Below are 20,769 nucleotides of genomic sequence, written 5' to 3'. Positions count from 1 at the left end.
TATAGTCCGAAAACTGGAAAATCCCAAATATTTTTATGAATAAAATCCAATAACTCGGAAACGTAAAATCTAAAATTTATATAAAATTGAAAGGGAGCTTACGTCTACAGATATAAACAATTTATCAAAGTTTCATGAAAATTAGTGAAAGCGCTCTTGAGTTATTAACCGAAGTGTTCATGACAGACACACCAGTATACCATAATACGTCCAGTAAACGGGCATATAAATATGGAACATGACTAAACCAAACTACTGTAGATTCATTTATTTTCAGGGGTATCAATTTTCGTCGATTGATAAAAAAAAGAAAATGCGATTTCGAGGATATTTGATTTTGTGGTTTTGTAAAATGTCTGCATCTAAACTGTAGAAAATTTATACTTAGTTGAATATCTAAACTCGAGGTTCACCTTTATCCATGAAATCCACAAAAATTAGTATCCAAAGATAAATAATGAATCCACAGTATATCTCTCTCCCCCAACAAATTATGTTATCAGTTTAGATAATTTACGAGATAATATTCTATGAACATTGTAATTTAGGACTATCCTTCATATATTTGAAACTAAAAATTGGAAATGTTCAGAGATGGGTTCAATTACATTAAGCAATTCAAATTTTCAATATTGTCAGCACCACCTTCAATTTCATTACATTCTAATAACACGGAATTTTCAAGATGCAATTGATTGATTTCAATAATATTATTCAGGAATTTAAAAGCAATTACACAAGTTCTTTCTGTATATCATCATTATGTATGTAAATGTATAATAGGAAATGTAAAGTGGTCACCAAAACAATAAGTCAATAGAATGTGTCAATTTCATTGTATCCAACCTTTTTGAAATTGAGAGTAAAATAAATATATTAGAATTTGATTTTATCATCATCATAGTTTTAAATATTTTGTCACTCAGCCTGATTCTTTCAGGACAAATCTCAAAATGATTCATGCTGATGCAGCTCAAATTCAAGATATTTCCTAGCAAGACGAGCACAATCAGCAGATAAATAAGAATGAACAAGTTACAAAAGGCTAATACAATTTTTTAGATTTACCAATTTCTTTTAGGGGGGAATGTATTAACACTAGAAATGGAGGGGTAATAAGACGTCTTAATCATCTGTGTTTGTACCTTTTTATCGATTTTTTTTTCTCAAACAGATATGTTTTTCGTTTACTTTTTCTTTAGTTGTTTGTTTATTTCCTTGTGTTAGAAAAGTATGACCGCTTCCACCTGAATGTTTTTCATTCATAATAGGCATCGAAAAGTGTAGAGAGTGAAACTTAGTAAAATTAAAACATATAAGAACACAAATAATATATTTCCAATGGTTTCTCAGATATTTTCAAAATGATCCTTAAAATGTCAAGCTTTACATATGTATGGTTATTAATTTGTTGTTGAAGATCTTTTCTATTCATTGTAGATGGAGTGCAATCTGGAATGCCCCACGTCTCTTTTTTCTATATTTGAATAATGAGCATCCTTACAATTAAATCTTTCTCTTTTGAGATTATTTTGTTTTATTGGACTTCTTGAATATACTTTTTTGAGAAAAATACTCAAAAGGGTAATTTGTTGAATAAGACCTATTGTAAGCGCCTGAAATTCAAAACATAGTAGTTTCGCCATTCTTATTCAAATCATAATAATGTCATTGGTTATAACGAAGGTGATAAGTTCTGCAATGCTATTTTAGATTTCACTATGAGGCCGTCAACATATCAGAATCAACAAATTTTACCAAAAACGTTATTAAGCATACAATTTAATACTATATTGTTTGTTATTGTTTTACTTGTACATGTCTTCATATTTATTTACTATACCATTTAATGTTGGGTGCGAATAAGGCCCTTATCGTACTTACCATTCAAAGCTTAACATACTGGATTGGCATAATCTTTTGTGGGAGACCGTCCATATGTTGACATATAAATGTCTTTTTGTTTTATGATTAAGTATATCTATGTTTATACTTGTTTTACAATTCTTGTAGACAACATACAACTAAGAATAATCTTAAAATGCCAACAGTAAGTATTTTCGTCTTTTGAATTTATAATTTTCTTTATTTCTCTTTCTCTCATATAGCATGCATAGTATAAATAATCCCTCAAAACAAATATTAGAAGTTTGTTGCTGATTTTTTTCATTGTTTTAAGTAATATCTGAATTCATTTTTTGCTATTAAGATAATTTTTTACATGTATTCAGAACTATTCTATATATTATAGCTAGACTTGGGAGGTTCAAAAACTAGAAATATTGTAATGACATGTCCATTGTAGAAGACCGTAGGTTGAACTTTAGAAGTAAATTGTTTTGTTTGTTGTTTTATTGGGTTGCTGTCTAAGTTAGTTGTAAATACTTCACATCTCCTTTAAAATCATTCATAGCAATTAAGCATTGCTTAAAATATGTTAGCATACATGTTTAATTTGCTTTATCGTCTGAGAGTAGTTTTTTATTCTTCTTATATTCCCCCATTTTATTTTGGTCTTCTGTTTTTCAACGTCTGCTATCTTGGATAGAGCTAGGGAGAGCTAAACAACGTCCAACCCAACCCAAACCCTTCCCTTAAAGATCTTGGGGTGTGTGTGTGTGTGGGGGGGGGACACTTATTATGAAATGAGTGGAAGGGATGAGCTGCTGGAATAGGTCACTATTTTAAGCTTCATAATATTTAATGAGGACGAGAAATATAGGTGAAATATAAGAAGACAAGGTTGATGATTGAATCCGAGACTAATCAGATGTCGATATTTTTTTAAAGATGCAATTAAAATCAAAAACTATTTATCTCCACATGAAATAGCATAACAATGATAGCTATATGCTAGTTGGGTCAAAGCATAATAACATTTTTGTGCAGTTATGCTTACAGTATTCACTGTATCGAGTATATAATTAATAAAACACTAAAATCACAAATGACCTAGATTTCACTTTTCAAATCCTGACGTTCAATATACACATGAATACTCCTCCCACTGACTGCATATTTTGACCCTTATTCTTAATGTGTATGCTCCGCCCACTGATCGCATAACCTGATGATCTATTGATTTTCCATGTAGCGCATAGATGATGTGTTCTTATGCTTTCTAAAGATGGAGCCTGGTAAAAGACAATTTGTTGACACAACTGATGAAGAAATCAAACAAAAACGTTTAAAATGAGTGCTGATCAAACGAAAAAAGAACAGAGTTCCAATGTCCCATGCGTTGCACATATCTTATCTATCCAAGGGGAATAACTAAAAAAAAACAACTTTTTTTTGTTCTTTAAAACAATTTATAAATATCTTAGAGAATTGAAGGCTTCAGAGCAAATGCAATGGGATTTCTGTTATAATTAATTTTTCCAAGGGGCATAACTTGTTAAAAATATTTGATCAGCTCTTATTTTCAAAAGTGTCAAAGAAATCGCTGATATAAACCTATGATATAAGTTTCTTAAAATTCTGGCAAGAATTGTACACATGAGAGCAGTAACAATGCAATTTTCCATAAAATCAATATTTCCAAGGTACATAACTCTTTAAAAAATAATTGATCGGCACCAATTTTCAAATTTGTCTGAGACATTGATGATATAAACCTATAATTTAAATTTCATAAAAATCTGGCAAGAATTGTACACATGAGAGTGCTTAAACAATGCAATTTTCGATATAATCATATTTCCAAGGGGCATAACTCTTTTAATTGATCGACAATGAGTTTCTACCTCATCAAAAACATTGATGATATAAACCTATAATATAAATTTCATAAAAATCTGGCAAGAATTGTACACATGAGACGGCTAACGATACAATTTTCCATATAATCAATATTTCCAAGGGCATAACTCTTTTAAAAATATTTGATCGGCACTGATTTTCCAACTTGTCCAAGACATTGCTGATATAAACCTATGATATAAGTTTCATAAAAATCTGGCAGGAACTGTACATTTGAGAGCGCTAACAAGACCGGATGAACGCATGGTATTTCTATGTTCCCTGCAATGCGTTGTGCGGGGGACGATAAAGCAGAATATAGCAGCTGCTACTTTTATCCCGCAGTATTTAAAAGAAAAGAAAATGGATCTAGGATTCGAACATAATGACACATTAAAACTAGATGTAACGTTCGGCTATTTCTATATGGATGTGGGTAAAGCTGATTGAAATCATTTTAAAATAAATTCACTGCAGTGCTTGAGATCTTCATTGAATAGATATTTAAAGGCTCCACGGTACAATAAAAAATCTGACATTGTGAAAAATGAAATAAAATTAAGAATGGAAATGAGGGAATATGTCAAAGAGACAACAACCCAACCAAAGAGCAGACAACAGCCGAAGGCCACCAATGGGTTTCAAATTTCAGAGCGGCAATGGCAGAACTAAAACGCATGGGTTTAGGAGACGTTCAGCATTATCTGTCTATTGACGAAGGTGACAGAAGGAAACTATATATCAATATCAATATATCTATCACCAAGTATACCATTTGGACTTCAAATTAAAGTTCAATTCAATATTCGCAAAGCATCACGGAACCTTCTAAAGAATTAGCTTTAACTGTTGGTGAAAAAATTATCCAATATTTGTGCTTTACTGAAAATATGCCACAAATGACAAAATTGACGTTTTCTGTGAAAAAAAGACTTGAAGACAGGGCTTAAATAGGTTGTTAAAACTTTGGATGAGCTGACAAAAAACCATCACAGCAGTGACAAAGAAAAAACTTCAGGAATAATGCCAGAAAATTCTGGTGTCGAATATTGTCCCGTGTCCTCCTCTGAAAATTATATAAATAAATTAAATCCGTCGTTTGAAAAACTATTGCAAAGACCGAAAGATCAGTTCTGCGAGGAGGACCCTACACGGTATTATAACATCCCTGTGGGCGAAAAAATGCTAGGCAATTTCATAACATACTTGAACAAGAAGTGCAACTTGTCTGAAATCTACACAAACCATTCTATTCGAGCTACCGGGGCAACTGTTTCAGCTAAAAACTTATATTGTAATGTACAGATAATGGCTGTTGCTGGACATAAATCAGTAGCATCACTTTCTTTGTTCCAGCAGGTTGATAATGATGATAAGATATGTATGGGACAGACGTTAACAGAAAGCATCCCAAAACCTCCTAAAGAATTAGCTTCAACTGTTGGTGAAAAATCATCCAATATTCATGCTTTACCGAGCACCAGCTCTACAGTGCCTCTAAAACTTTGCTAATTGGCCCTTCATCTACATTACTTCCTCTATGGAATATTTCTACAGCAGGAAGCACCGCTGTCATGAGTACAAAACGTAGTTGTATTACTTATCAAGTTAGACAAAATACTATATATACATCTGCAAAGGAATACAAAGCTCCGCCTTTGCCATTTAGCAGACCCCCCACTGTGCACTTCCTTTAAGCCAAAGCATCCGAGTTCAACCCTACAAGGAAACAGTACACAAACATTTAATGAATCATTGCAAGGCGTCAATCTAAACGAACTAATCAATGATTTTTCTGAAACTTCCGTAAACACAGATTGTACTACACACTGCCCACAAGTTTTTAACAACTGTTCCTTTACTATTGTTTTTAAGAACACTGACTCCATATGTGAGTGGGACATCCATGTACTATGGACACATTCTTGTTATTCATTATTTAGATTTTAAACATTATTTTACATCTTTTATACATTTTAATTTTGTATGATATATTACACAGAAGTATATTAAATATATTTCATGTGAATTCCTCTCAATGATTAACGCCCTGGGTTGCATCTTGCATGTAGATGTCAACCAGTGGAATTTTCCACACACAGACCGGTTGAAAGGTCAACTTGTCTTCTCATCTAGGGCAATACACTAAGGTCATCACGAGGCGGTGTGTTCCTTGGTTTGTTCTTTTGATAGCACATATGAATTAAGTCAACAGGTTATAACACAATTGCTGGTTGGCTACAGGCAGATGTTTTGTAAGACATTTTCTTTTTTGGGGCAATTTCATTGGGTTGTGTACGAGGAACATAGTTATTTAGCAGATGGCCTGGCAGCCAGTAGAATCCAAGTTTACAACTGCATAACCGCAAAATATTTTCCTTAACAGTTCAAGGGGCAAATTCCTTTTACCAAAAGGATAAATAAAGCTGACAAATTGTTGACAGGTCTTTGTAAAACTAGATCAATTACGTCAGAAAGTTGTAAAAGTCTAACGATTTTAAAGGGTTTTCTGTTCATGAAATTGAATTAGAAAGGGTAATGACTCCAATAAGGAGTTAACAGGCAATTTTGGCCATGTTTGACTTATTTAAAGATCTAATGTTTTGGTAATCATTTTTGCTATTAAGTTTCTCTCTATCTATTGTAGTTTTCAAGATAATAGGCAAAAATGAAGAAAAATAAATGTGGATAGTGTCCACATGTGGACACAGATGATGCCCCCTCTTGCATACCATATAGTTATAAAGGGACATAACTGAAGAACGGTAAAAGTGACGCTACCCAAATTTGAACTTGATCTGCGTTTTGTGGTAATAAGCATTGTGTGTAAGTCTCATAACATTTGGTTGAGGCTAATTTAAGTAAAGAACAGAAACTAAAAATTCAGCAATTTTTCTATTTGTAAACATGCATAACTCTAGAACGGTTGTGTATAAGTTTTATAACATTTGGTTGAGACAAACTAAAGTTAGAGAACGGAAACAAAAAAAAATCAGCAATTTTTATGTTTATAAATGGACATAACTCAAGAATGGTAAAAGTGTCACCACCAAATTTCGTACCGTACTTAATCTGTATTATGTAGAAAATAAGCATTGTGTATAAGTTTCATAACATTTGGTTGAGGCAAACTAAAGTTAGAAAACGGAAACAAAAAAATTGTACGTGATCTTAGTTTTGTGGTAATGAATATTGTGTATAGGTTTCATAATGTTTGGTTTGGGCAAACTTAAGTTACAGAATGGAAACTAAAAATTTGCAATCTTTTGATTTATAAAGGGGCATAACTCAATAATGGTTAAAGTGACACTACCCAAATTCAACTTGATCTGTGTTTTATCAGTGGAAGTCAAAATTAAACATTGCATTGTATAGAGCATTGATTGTAGTTGATTTAACTATAATCATGGACAAAGGAAAATAACTCCAATTTTAAAAATTACTTGATATTAAGAAGAAAATAAAATTTTTTGCAATTTTTCCATTTATAAAGGGGCATAACTCTAGAACGGTTAAAGTGATGCCACCAAAATTCAAACTTGATCTGTGTTTTGTGGTAATAAGCATTGTGTATAAGTTTCATAACATTTGGTTGAGGCAAACTTAAGTTAGAGAACAGAAACTAAAAATTTTGCAATTTTTCCATTTATAAAGGGGCATAACTCTAGAACGGTTAAAGTGACGCCACCAAAATTCAAACTTGGTCTGTGTTTTGTGGTAATAAGCATTGTGTATAAGTTTCATAACATTTGGTTGAGGCAAACTCAAGTTAGAGAACGGAAACCAATTTTGGGACGTACGGACGGACGTACATACGGACGTACGTACAGACGGACAAGGGTAAAACTTAATGCTACGGCGGGGGCATAAAAATGGTAAAATTTGTCATTTAAGGGCAATAATTCTTATAAGAGGTCATTGAGACAGTTTTGATGTAAATAGTAGGGATGTCAACGAGTACTCGAGTATTAGAGAATCGCTCGGTAGTACCAAGTATCGAATACCAAAACGATATTCGACTAATCGGTTTCCTGTTAGAATATTGCTGTCTTCTTTATATAAAATTGTTCTTCTTTAGAACCTCTTTCAGATAATTAAATATTCATCACTGATTAATCATACTAGTAAATAAAATACATTTTGTTTCGAATGCTTGTGCTAAATTGTTATTAAAAAAATGCGTGGGCTATATCAGGCTTATACTTTAAACTTAACATGTCTTAGCCATTCTATCACATCGGTACCGTCAGAGCAAATATTTTCGTCTGCAAGACTGTAATTTACAAAGTTGCAAAACTGACTGTCCCCAACAATAGTTGACAAGAAAATGTTTCCAAAATAAATTTGTTGCATCCTCTAGTGACCCTCAGTGAATAGTTAAACTTCTAATCCTTATGCCTTTGTAAACATTAAATGTGTTTTCTTAACGATTACCAAATACTTTTGTTTGATCTGGTTTTTCCTTGTTATGCTTTTTAAATAGGTGTTCATTAAATTAATATATTGTTTTTTTGCTTAATTAGTACTTGTATGTAATGAGCTATTAATTATGGTGTGTAATTCCTTGTCTCAGATATTTATGTAGATGGTTTTTCGCACGTTGAACAACAAACCACATAATGTAAAGTTATATTTTTGTGTTTCCATGTTGTAGATATATTCCCTAGCGAGTACTCGAGTATCGCTCGATAAAACCAACGATTACTAGATTATTAATTGTTCACCGAGTTGACATCCCTAGTAAATAGACATCATTTTGGAAAGAATTCTGCTCAAACCGGTGCTAGGGGCCATCTTAAACTTGCAGTGAGGTGAGAGATTTTTTCACCTTTCATTTGATACATTAATTACTAAAATATATTCTACATAGTTTCATATTTACACCTATGCATAAGGACTATTTTTTAAAAAATATGTACTACCGGTACTTTCCAGTATGTTCTTTTTTGACCTGGACCGATTTGGTGGTGTTACTGTACATCTTACAAAGTCTATTCGAATCATTTTGCAAAGAATTCCCCTCAAACCGTTGCTAGGCTAGGGGCCATCTTCAACTTGTAGTGAGGTGAGATTTTTTTTGGCTCCGTGTTGAAATCCTCACTGTGACTTTGAGATGAAGAACAGCAATAAAAGCGCTGTTCCTTTGCTTTTGGTGTGTTTATTGCTGTGCATGTACTGATTTTGTGTCATGGATGGATATACCCCATATCCTTAGTTTTTTTATTATATAAACAGAGTTTGTCTTTCGTGCTGTGTGGAGGCCCTAGAAAGTTTCCCCGTGCTTGATATGTATTCTCTTCTGTATTTTTAAAGTTATGGTGTATTTATTCTTGAGATAACTTCTCTTATGTGTGCAACATCATTCTCTCAATTTTAAGCCAGTTTGTGTACTAAAACTTTAACAAGACACACACCACCTATTCTTAGCCCTCATTCCTATCCACATTAAATTTTTTACTTCCAAATATTTTAGTAGGGGAGAGATCAATATACCATTATTTATACATCAGACCGTACTGGTTACCGGAACTTTGGATACACCAAACCAGGTACTTCATATCTGAGAAACAGGCAATATATGCCCTCAATTTAAGAATTCATTCATACATTTTTGTATTATTCAAAATTATCAGTCCATATATGGTCTACAAGGATCACCAGTCCTTCACCTTTCACTTGATACCTTAATTACTAAAATATATTCTACATAGTTTTATATTTACACCTATGCATAGGAACTATTTTGCTTTAAATATGTACTACTTTTCAGTATGATCTTTTTTGTTCTTTTCTTACAGAGTCTATTTGAATAATTTTGCAAAGAATTCCACTCAAACTGGTGCTAGGGCCCATCTTAAACTTGCAGTGAGGTGAGATTTATTTTGGCTCTGTGTTGATGACCATCTCAACATTCTAAACTTTCCTGCCACTGTCATCTTTTCTTTATCAACAGCAGTTTTCAAGATAATCGTCAAAACTTGCATTATACCCCTATGTTCTATTTTTAGCCATGTTGGCTATATTTGTGTGCAGGGGGTATATAATCAGACTCATTCTCTTAAACTAGTTACCCCAAATGATGATTGTGGCCAAGTTTGGAATCAATTGGTCCAATAGTTTCAGAGAAGAATATTTTTGTGAATGTTAACTGATGGAAGAAGGAAGCCAAGTGATCAGAATAGCTCAGTTGACCTGTTCACAGACACATTCCCCCCCCCCCCCCCCCTTAATTGAATTAGGAAATTTGCCTGAAATAAACTTTAAATAAGAATGTGTCCATAGTACACAGATGCCCCACTCGCACTATCATTTTCTATGTTCAATGGACCGTGAAATTGGGGTCAAAACTCTAATTTGGCATTAAAATTAGAAAGATCATACCATAGGGAACATGTGTACTAAGTTTCAAGTTGATTGGACTTCAACTTCATCAAAAACTACCTTGACCAAAAACTTTAACCTGAAGCGGGACAGATGGACAGAAGGCATAAAAAAATCAGTGCACATCTTTCTAGTGGCGAAAAACAGGCATATCGAGTTACGTAGATGAAAAAGAATAAGTATATTAATAATAATTATATATATAATGTCAATTTCATAAATTCAAGGATTATAGCTAGAAAACGACCTTAAACACGATTCGTGATTTCCCATGTATATAAATTCAAACAGATTTATTAATTTTTATCTATGTTTTTCTTTCAAAAAACTCATAACGTATAGTCATCTATAAAAGGCCCCACATGAAAAATATTAAACAATTCAATTCAGAAAACTAATCATGTATACATGATTAAGGATAACTATTATTTCAATATTTCATATCACGAAAACTAAATTAAGGTAAGATCCACATTTTCAAAATAAACTGTTGACATAGAGATGTCTCGCTTTTTGTAATTTGAAAGTAAAACGCAAATGTTAAAATAAAAATGGCAATATTTCAACATGTCAACTATGTAAAACATTCAAAGTCAATGAACCATGACTGCAGGTGCAGGGCCAAATAATCTCCATGAAAATTGGAAATGTCAATGCTTATACAACGGCATACCAACTATCATTGAGTTAATATTAGAATAAAATGAAATACAGTGATCTAATCGTAAACTACGCAAAATATTCGAAGTCAATAGACCATGACTGAGGTAAATGAGATGAGCGAATGCTAATACATCTGCATACCAAATTTCATTGACCTACAAAGAATGGCTCCCCTTTAACTGACCTAATCAAGAACTAATTCATGTAAACTAAGCAAAAGTTTCAAAGTCAATAGATCATGACTGAGGGGGCGGCCAAATAATCTCCATGGAAATGAGAAGTGCCAATGCTAATACAACTGCATACCAACAACAAGTGGTTCCCCATAAACTGCCCTAATCACAAACTTATACATTATTGAAGCTTCCACAGCCGGAAATAGGACACCTAAGTCTGGCTTTTTCAACTTCATCAAAGCGAGACAAAAAATATTGTACATATCAATTGCACAAATAAGATTTATCACAGTCAAAAATACGGACCAATTAAAGTATGGTAGTTAAAGAAGAAAGGTGAGGGGGGAAGGAAGTAATGATTAACTTTAGGGGGGAAGTAGGTAATGATTAACTTTAGGGGGGAAGGAGGTAATGATTAACTTTTTTCTTGGATGACTGCATTGTAGAATTCTATTGCTACTTTTGATATAAATAAATCTTTGTCATAGAAATTGATATATTTTACCAAGGAATCTGTTGACACATGCTTTCTTTCTTTCCAATTTTGGCATTAAAGACAGAAATCCTATATATTATTAACTTAATGACTGACTGAATATTTTATTTACATACAATAAAATTAAGGAATAAAAGTACTGTAGTTAAAGAGTTGCCACCGTTAATTGGCGATTTGACTGTTGCAAATGCAGTTTTGCTGGTGACGGGTATCGGAGCCAGTAAAATAGATATTTGCTACTGTCCAATCAAAATTGACTGCGGCATCTCTTTAACTACAGTACTGTTATTCCTATTCGAATGCATTACAACAAGAAATTGTACATTAGAGCTTGTCAAAATGTATAAATGTACGATAAAATAAAATTCCATGAAAATTCATGAATGATTTTGGCGCTTAAACATCATGGCGAAACATGACGTCATACAAATGAAAACATTCAAGGTTATTTCGTTATTTGTACGATTCAAATTTGGATAAAAACTCATTGAAATGGAGTTTTTGAGGCAACTTATGTTTCATTTTAGATTATATTGTATTAATCAAACATTTGTGAATTCCAGCAATTAAAACATGTCAATTGTGGATTTGACTGTAAATTTTATCCATTGAAAAAGTTTATTACATAAAGATTTCATTAGAATAATCAATAGTAGGATGTTATATGTGCAAACAGAGACTGGAAATAGAGATAGTTTAGTACTAAGCAGTATGTATTAGTCTTCTTACCTTGCTGATGGAATCCTTTAGAGAAAAGAAAACAAGGTTAATTCATTAGCTAAGCAGTAACATGCTACATCATAGTTTTTATAGTTTCATTTTATATCAAACCAGAATAAATTGCTTTGCCAAGCGCAGCTGGATACAACCGCAAAGGTCCAACCCTGAACAGTTGGGGCAAAAATGGACACAATATTCGCGCTTGATACAGGTCTGAATTTGGATTGTAATTAAATATTTGACACATAATAGGTTTCTGACACAGATTAACTGTAGTCAAAGAACTTAGAATTGTTTATATGTTTTGAATTTATATTCAATTTTTTGCTTTTGTGCAATACACTATGCTGTTGCAAATTGACCCCCCCCCCCCAAAAAAAAAAAATTTTCATCTAAATTTCTGAAATCTGAAATGAGAAATTTGTCCACCCCCTCACAATTTCTTTTTTACCCCCCCCCCCCCCTTTCCCCAATTTTTTTTTCACCTCCCCCCCCCCCTCTTTTTCCAAAAAAAAAAATTCTTTCCCTCAAAATAATCTCAATTCAAATTTCCAATGGAGTTTGCAACCATAATTGACATACATTATCATGGCTAAAATTAATATTCCTTAATCAGCATTTTTAAATAGTAACTTCTAAAAATAAATTGACAGCTAATCATCTCAAGACAATACAACATTTCTTTATACATAATTTCAAAGCAGTGTAAGGGAGGTATTCCAAACATAACATTGTACTTTTTTTTAATTATCCATTAACCAGGAAACCCTTGTTTTTCCCCCTTTTTTGCCCCTAATTCCTAAACGGTTTGAGCCATAACCCCCCCCAAAGCCAATCCTAACCATCCCTTTGTGGTATGGAAACTTGTGGTATAATTTCAGAGAGATCCATACACCGTTCCACAAGTTATTGTCTGGAAACAAGAAAAATGCTTATTTGGGCCCCTTTCTGGCCCCTTATTCCTAACTTGTTAGGACTATAACCCCCAAAATCAATCCCAACCTTCCTTTTGTGGTTATAAACCTTGTGTTTAAATTTCATAGATTACTATTTACATTTACTAAAGTTATTGTCTGGAAACCAAATGTCTTCGGACAACGCTGACGATGATGACGACAACGTGATACCAATATACGACCGCAAAATTTTTTGCGGTTGTATAAAAACTGTGTTTCCAAGATCACAAAGTCACAACCCAAATTTCCAATATGTATGTTTGTCCATGCTTTGCTATGGGAAACAAAAAAAAACACAATTCAGATCAAACAAGGAAATATAGAGTGTGCAGGGGCATGACATTTTACACTTAATCCATTTTGGATATGGACTGATTGATATTTTAATCTGGGAAACATGATTTATTTCTAAGTTGTAATTAGCTTTGAACTAATTTAGTAACTGTGAGTACTCAGTACTTTGTGTCTATAGTTTTTTGTTAGTTAATTGTATTTTGTGCTATAGTAAAGCCTATTTCAACTGATACTCACAGTTTATTCTTATGTTGTGCTGTGACAACTGTCCCAGGTTGGGCAGGGTTTGGCGTTTGCAAAGATGTTTAACCCTGCCACATTTTTGTATGGGCCTTTCCCAAGTCAGGAGCCTATAAATCTGTAGTTGTTGTTAGTTGCTGTCTATCATATTTGTTTTTTGCTTATTGTTTTGTACATATGTCTGGCTGTTGGTTTTCTCATTTGAATTGTTTTACATTTTAAGGCCTTTAATAGCTTACTATATGGCATGGGTTTTGCTCAACTAATTGTTAACTATTGTGTTTTCTATTATTTTGTTTATATTATTTTCAGGTACATGTTACTTGGTGGGTTTTGTTTATAGATTAGTAAAGACATTAGATTAGACAATAGATTTTATAATAGAAGCCATAATTAATCAACTAACAGTGGTAGCAGAGCTAATAAAGATGGCAACAGCACCTAGTTACAAGAACCCACCAGGTTTGACCAAAGATAAAAGTTATCAACAATGGAAAAATGAGGTAAAAATGTGGCAACTTGTGACTGATCTGGACAAGAAGAAGAGAGGTTTGGCTTTAGCTTTGTCTTTACAAGGAAAACCAAGGGAAGTAGCCCTAGAAGTAGATCCCAGTGATTTAAATGTTGATGAAGGAGTAGATAAGCTAATAACTGAGTTGGACAAGCTTTTTCAGAAGGATAAAATAGATCAGGCTTATGCTGCTTATACTGTATTTGATCAGTTCCACAGAGGAGAGGATGTAAGCATGTCTGATTATATCATTGAATTTGAGCAGAGATATAATAAATGTAAGAAATATGATATGGGACTTCCAGACGCAATTCTAGCTTTTAAACTTCTTGACAATGCTGGATTAAGTCAAAGTTATCGTCAGCTGGCATTAACTGCATGTTCTGACCTTAAATTCGACACAATGAAATCTGCTTTGAATAGGATATTTGCATCAAAATCTCAAAATGTTCCTGGAGAACGAGACTCTGTTGTAACTGTTAAAGAAGAATCAGCTTTTGTCAGTGATGGCTATTATCAGAGAGGTTGAAGTTCAAGAAGAAATTTTCCTCGTAATCGAGCTGATAGATCTACCAACTTTAGTAGACTTAAGACTAAAATGAATCCAGTCTTTAATGGTAATGTCTCAAGATGTAAAATATGTGATTCCAAATTTCATTGGGTCAAGGATTGTCCTCACAAGCAGCTTGATGTAAATTTAACAGAACATGAGAGTGATGAATTAAATGAAACTGTAAATATAACATTATTTACCTCAGCACAAGAATTTAAGCCTCTAACAGTGTTTGTCGCAGAAGCCTACAATGCCGCAGTTATTGATACTGCATGTTCTAAGACAGTATGTGGTTCTAAATGGTTGTATGAATTTGTAGAATCACTTGATCCAGGGCTTGATCAAATTACTTGTTTTGAAAGTCATGTACCATTCAAGTTTGGTGATGGACAAACAGTATACTCATATCAGAAAGTGAAAATCCCAGCACTAATTGGGTCAGTTAAGTGCTCAATTGAAACAGAAGTAGTGGATTGTGAAATACCGTTATTGTTAAGTAAAACCTCTCTGAAGCGAGCAAGCACTATCCTTGATCTCAGCAATGACCAGGTTACCATGTTTGGACAGTTAGTGGATGTGAACCTAACTTCAACTGGTCATTACTGTATCAACATTAAAGACAAGCAATATACAAACAGAAACAAAAATGAGAGTGAGGAGGTTTTGTGCATTGATACAAAATTATCTTTTAAGAAGAAAAGGGAGATTCTATTGAAGTTGCACAAGCAGTTTGGACATGCATCATCAGATAAACTTTTATCCCTTTTGCAAAGTGCTGGTGATGTTGATTCTGAAACAAAGACAATTCTTAAAGATATCTGCTCAAAGTGTTTAATTTGCCACAAGTTCAAACATCCAAAAGCCAAACCAGTTGTTGCCTTTTCACATGCAAATGATTTCAATCAAATTGTGGCAATGGACCTTCATGAAATTGACCATAACTTTTATTATCTACATATTATTGACTTATTCAGCAGATTGAGTGCAGCTGCTATCATCAGAAGAAAGGATTCTAAAGTTATTGTAGACAAGTTCATGCAGATATGGGTTGGTGTTTATGGTGCACCTGAAGTTGGTGTTTATACAGATAATGGAGGAGAATTTAATTCACAGATATTTAGAGACATGGCAGAAAATTTGAATATGTCAGTAAAAACAACAGCAGGATACAGTCCATGGTCCAATGGAGTAGTTGAAAGACACAATGCAACTCTAACAGAAACCATCAATAAAATGAGAGAGAGCTCTAATCTTTCATGGGAGACTGCCGTCAGTTGGGCAGTTCATGCTAAGAACAGTTTGTTGAACGTGTATGGCTATAGTCCATATCAAATAGTTTTTGGAAGGAACCCAAACATGCCATCATCTATAGTTAACAAGCCTCCTGCATTAGAAGGTACAACCATTAGTAACGTTATGGGAAAACATCTAGTTGGCTTACACGAAGCTAGAAAAGCATTTATTGCGGCAGAGAAAGTTAGAAGGGCATTACGCAAGCAAATCCGGCCTTCAGGAGAAAAATTCAAAAATGGTGACAAAGTTTTCTTCCTTCGAGACAATCAGTGGAAAGGACCTGGCTGGGTAATAGGTCAAGATAATGTAGTTGTTTTTGTAAGATATGGAGGTACATATGTGCGCGTACATGAAAGTAGAATAAAAAGAGACATTGATGTTGAAAGAAAACAAAAGATTACTCATAAGCATACAGCAAAGTCAACTCATGTGCGTAAGTCGCAAGCTGCAACCTATAACAACAACAACAACACTGAACCAGATCATGACCTAGTATACTATGAGAGTGATGATGAAGAGCCTCTTCACAATGATACTGACAATGATGAAAACCAAGAAAATGTTGAAGGATCTGCAGACGAGAGTGCTGCTGATAGTGCTGATCAAGATGATAGTCATGCTGGTAGCCAGAATGGTAGTTTGAATGGTGAAGATAGTCCTGAATCTGATGAGAGAGACAGCCTTGATTTGGATCAGGCAGAGAATGATATACATGAGGAAAGTATGGAACATAATGCTGAGTCACAGGCAAATGATTGTATGAAATTAAAGAAGGATCAGATGGTGAATTTTAAAATTACTGGTGAAAATGACACAAGAGAAGCAATAATTTTAGGCAGGGCAGGAAAGGCTACAACTGATAAGAAGAGCTGGTACAATATAGAATACAATCAGCCAGAAAATATTAGGGGTGAACAGATTTCAATTGATCTAAGAACAGTCAATGATTTAAAAGTTGTAAACCAGTCAGATGACGAGAATGAAGATGTACTTTTAAGTGATATTGATTTTACCGAGGCTAAAGAGGCAGAACTGGATAACTGGAGAAAGCACAATGTGTATGAAGAAGTTAAAGACAATGGTCAAAACTGTATCTCCACAAGGTGGGTTTACACTATGAAAGAATTGGAAAACGAATTTCATAGAAAAGCTAGATTGGTAGCAAAAGGTTTTGAAGAAGACAGCATAGATGAGATACCAAAGAATTCTCGAACATGTGAAAAGCAGTCTCTACGACTGATTTTATCAATTATTGCTAATAAAAGATGGTCAATTAATTCAGTGGATATTAAAACTGCTTTCCTGCAAGGAGAGAAAATGCAAAGAGAAGTCTACTTGAGACCTCCTAAAGAAGCTAAAGCAAATGGTAAAGTCTGGCGCCTAAACAAATGTGTATATGGTCTTGCTGATGCATCCTTAAAGTGGTACGAAAAAGTTAAAACAACATTGCTAGATTGTGGAGGAACAGTGTCAAAGATTGATTCAGCAGTATTTTATTGGTATAATGAAAAAGGTTTGACTGGTGTCCTAGCAGTTCATGTAGATGACTTTCTTTGGGCAGGATCCAGTTCCTTTGAGGAAAGTGTTGTATCCAGAATTAGGGATATGTTCAAGGTAGGGAAAGAATCCTGTGAGTCTTTCAAATATTTGGGTCTTGATCTCAGCCAAGAAAATGAAACTATTGTTCTCAGCCAGAAAGACTATGTCAAAATGTTGAAGACTGTTTTAATAGATAAAGACAGAGTTAAAACGTCTCCTCTTTCATCATCAGAGCAGACTCTATTGAGGTCAAAAATAGGACAATTATTATGGTTAGGAAGACAAACACGTCCAGACATTGCATTTGATGTTGCTGCCATTTCATCAAAAATTAAGACTAGCACTATTGAAGATCTAAAGAAAGTCAATAAGATAATAAGGAAGGTGCAAAATGATCCTGTTTCACTGCAATTCCAGAATCTTGGACATAATGTGAAATTTATGTTGTTCAGTGATGCTTCATTTGGAAATCTTCCAGATGGTGGAAGTCAAGGTGGTTATGTTGTCTTTTTGATGGGCGATGATGGTAAAGTGAATCCCATCACTTGGCAGTCTAAGAAATTGAGAAGGGTTGTTCGTAGTACTTTGGCAAGTGAAGCCTTGGCCTTAGCTGATGGTGTGGATTGTGTAATATCTTTAGCAGCTCTGTTTAAGGAATTAATGCATAATGAGCACGAATTGAAGCATACTCCAGTAACTTGTTTTGTTGACAACAAAAACCTTTATCATGCAATATACTCTGATAAACCTGTTGGAGAGAAGAGATTGAGGGTGGAGATCAATGCAATAAAGCAATTGCTTCAAGATGGAGAGCTTAAAGAAATTAAATGGATTCAGACTAATGAACAAATCGCCAATGTTCTTACAAAGCATGGTGCTTCTGGACAAGACATCTTACGTTGTTTTGAAAAAGGACATTTGAATTCAAGCCTTTTGTAATTGGTGTAACTGACAATAAAAAAAAGGAGAAGAAAGATCAGATAAATACTACTTGATATTATCACATTTCAATTGCCTTTATTTTCGTTATTATTTGGACATTAACATTTCTAATGAAAAGAGAAAAGGATTAGATTGTTAACTATTGTGTTTTCTATTATTTTGTTTATATTATTTTCAGGTACATGTTACTTGGTGGGTTTTGTTTATAGATTAGTAAAGACATTAGATTAGACAATAGATTTTATATTGAAGCCATAATTAATCAACTAACACCAATAGTTGCTTACTTCTTAGTTATTTGGTCTCTGGTGGATAGTTGTCTCATTGGCAATCATACCACATCTTTAATCTTTATATTAAATTTATCTGAAAGTGTCAAAGAAATACAGTCCATGGGCTAAAGAGGAGTTGCAGATAAATCATTGTCTACAAACTTTTGTAGGAAGTGCAAGGTCTGTGTTTGGGGTAAAGAAAATATAATAACGCCATGCAAGAAAGATTCTGTGAAAGTTTCTTAGAAACTTACCATTATATATACAAAACGACTCCCATTTGTGGTCAAGTCAACGTTTTGCCAAAAAAAATTATTTCATTATATAGGAAATATTCTGTGAAAATTTTGTTAAAATCCAGTAAGTGGTTTAAGGTAGAGTGATAAATAAAAGATACCTACCATCTTTCGTAAATACAGTAAAGTCTATGTTTTTCTTCAACAAAACACCTCACCCTCCCCAAATCTTTAAAAAAAAATAAAAAAATAGAAGGAACAAGACCTGTGCCTGTATTGCTTGTTTGCTAATTAGGATTTTAAAATGCACACACTATAGTTAAAGAAAAAGAGAGGCAAAAGATACCAAAGGGACGTTTAAACTCATGAGACGAAATAAACTGACAACACCATGGCTAAAAAAGAAAACGACAAACAACATGTACACAAAACACAACATAGAAAACTAAAGACTTTTTGTGTTGCTGATCATTTTTGCAGTTTATGCTTTTAACCTAGCTCCTTTAATTCTTTAATTTTCAGCATGACAACCAAAAATTGCAAAAAAGTTATTATTTCAAGGGCAAGAACTCAAAAATCACGGGTAGTAACCTCGTCATATCGAAAAGCGTTTAGTACAGTGATTTTGTCATAGTTTGGTTAAGATGAACATGGTTGTGTTAAGTGTTTTTGTTGACAAACAGTTCCAAAATATAAACATTCGAATAGTTTGTTAAAGGAACTAATGACAACAAATTCAAGCTGGTAAGTATCTTTGTTTATAGCTAATATGTTATCACATCAAAATTTGTATCATATAGTTATCAATTTGACACAGAATATGCTTGCGTATGTCAAAATTTAAAAGTTGTGATTCGTTTCTAATGCACAAAGAAAAGTGGTTTGCTTACTGTCTGCTACATCACATATTTTGTTATGATATAAAACTGCCGTCAATTTTCCCGAAAAACAGCCCCTAGTGCACACAATTTGAGATTACAGAATATTCGGTGTCATGGTTTGGTTCATTCGTGTCATGTTTTATTTCATGTTGAACATGGTTCAGTTATGTGATTCTATTCGTGAATGAAGGAAGAGTAACGATCAAAATAAACAGACATTATATATATTGAAATACTCTTTTTTAAATAGTTTAATTTGGAATACAAAAGACATATATACGCACATTAAATGTAGTATTAAATATATTATTAAGTACATGCGGTCTGATTGCCAATGAGATAACTATCCACCCGAGACCAAAATGACGTAGATGTAAGCAACTATATGTCGTCGTATGGCCTTCAACAATGAACAAAATCCATACCTTTTAGCCAGCTATAAAAGGCTCCGACAAAATTATATGTATAAATAATTTAAATGAGAAAACCAATGTATTATACAATATTACAAAAACATAATCATTTTTATTCGTTCGTAATAATAATTGATAAAAGTGGACATTAAATCGGCTTCATTCTAATTCGGAATTGTGATTTTTCATATATTTGAATTCTGAACTTGTTTATATTTTTTTTTTTTTTTATGTTTACTAATAGTTTGTAAAACAAATAAGTTTTAACTGTTGTCCACGTCACGCGTTAACTATTTGTTTCGTGGATGGTTGAAGACTTATTGTGTCTTCTTGATATCGTTTGTTTAGTTTTGTAGTTGGGATACTATAGCATGGGCGTATAACCCCATATCTCCTTTTATTCCTCATAGACTGGTTCAAAATAAAACAACAGATATATAGTTTAGTAGAAAAAAAAAGAAG

The 20,769-nt window shown here is 33.4% G+C and overlaps 1 protein-coding gene and 1 long non-coding RNA gene across 3 annotated transcripts in view; one reads left to right on the top strand and one right to left on the bottom strand.

Moving 5' to 3' along the window:
• LOC127716465 (protein furry homolog) overlaps positions 1 to 20,769 on the bottom strand; it is a 631,222-nt gene that overhangs the window by 105,518 nt on the left and 504,935 nt on the right. Inside the window, exon 52 of one of the 2 annotated variants that reach the window (XM_052222678.1) lies at positions 12,187 to 12,201. The exons of the other annotated variant lie outside the window; for it this stretch is intronic. Within the exon in view, the coding sequence (XP_052078638.1) occupies positions 12,187 to 12,201 (15 nt within the window). The remainder of the gene's footprint in view (positions 1 to 12,186; positions 12,202 to 20,769) is intronic. 2 annotated transcript variants of the gene reach the window in all.
• LOC127716526 (uncharacterized) overlaps positions 1 to 20,769 on the top strand; it is a 331,247-nt gene that overhangs the window by 20,471 nt on the left and 290,007 nt on the right. The gene's annotated exons all lie outside the window — the stretch shown is intronic.

This window comes from Mytilus californianus, unplaced genomic scaffold, assembly GCF_021869535.1.
Source record: "Mytilus californianus isolate M0D057914Y unplaced genomic scaffold, xbMytCali1.0.p SCAF_9, whole genome shotgun sequence".
In the NCBI taxonomy this organism is placed as follows: domain Eukaryota; kingdom Metazoa; phylum Mollusca; class Bivalvia; order Mytilida; family Mytilidae; genus Mytilus; species Mytilus californianus.
This window is presented reverse-complemented; position numbering and strand designations above follow the sequence as displayed.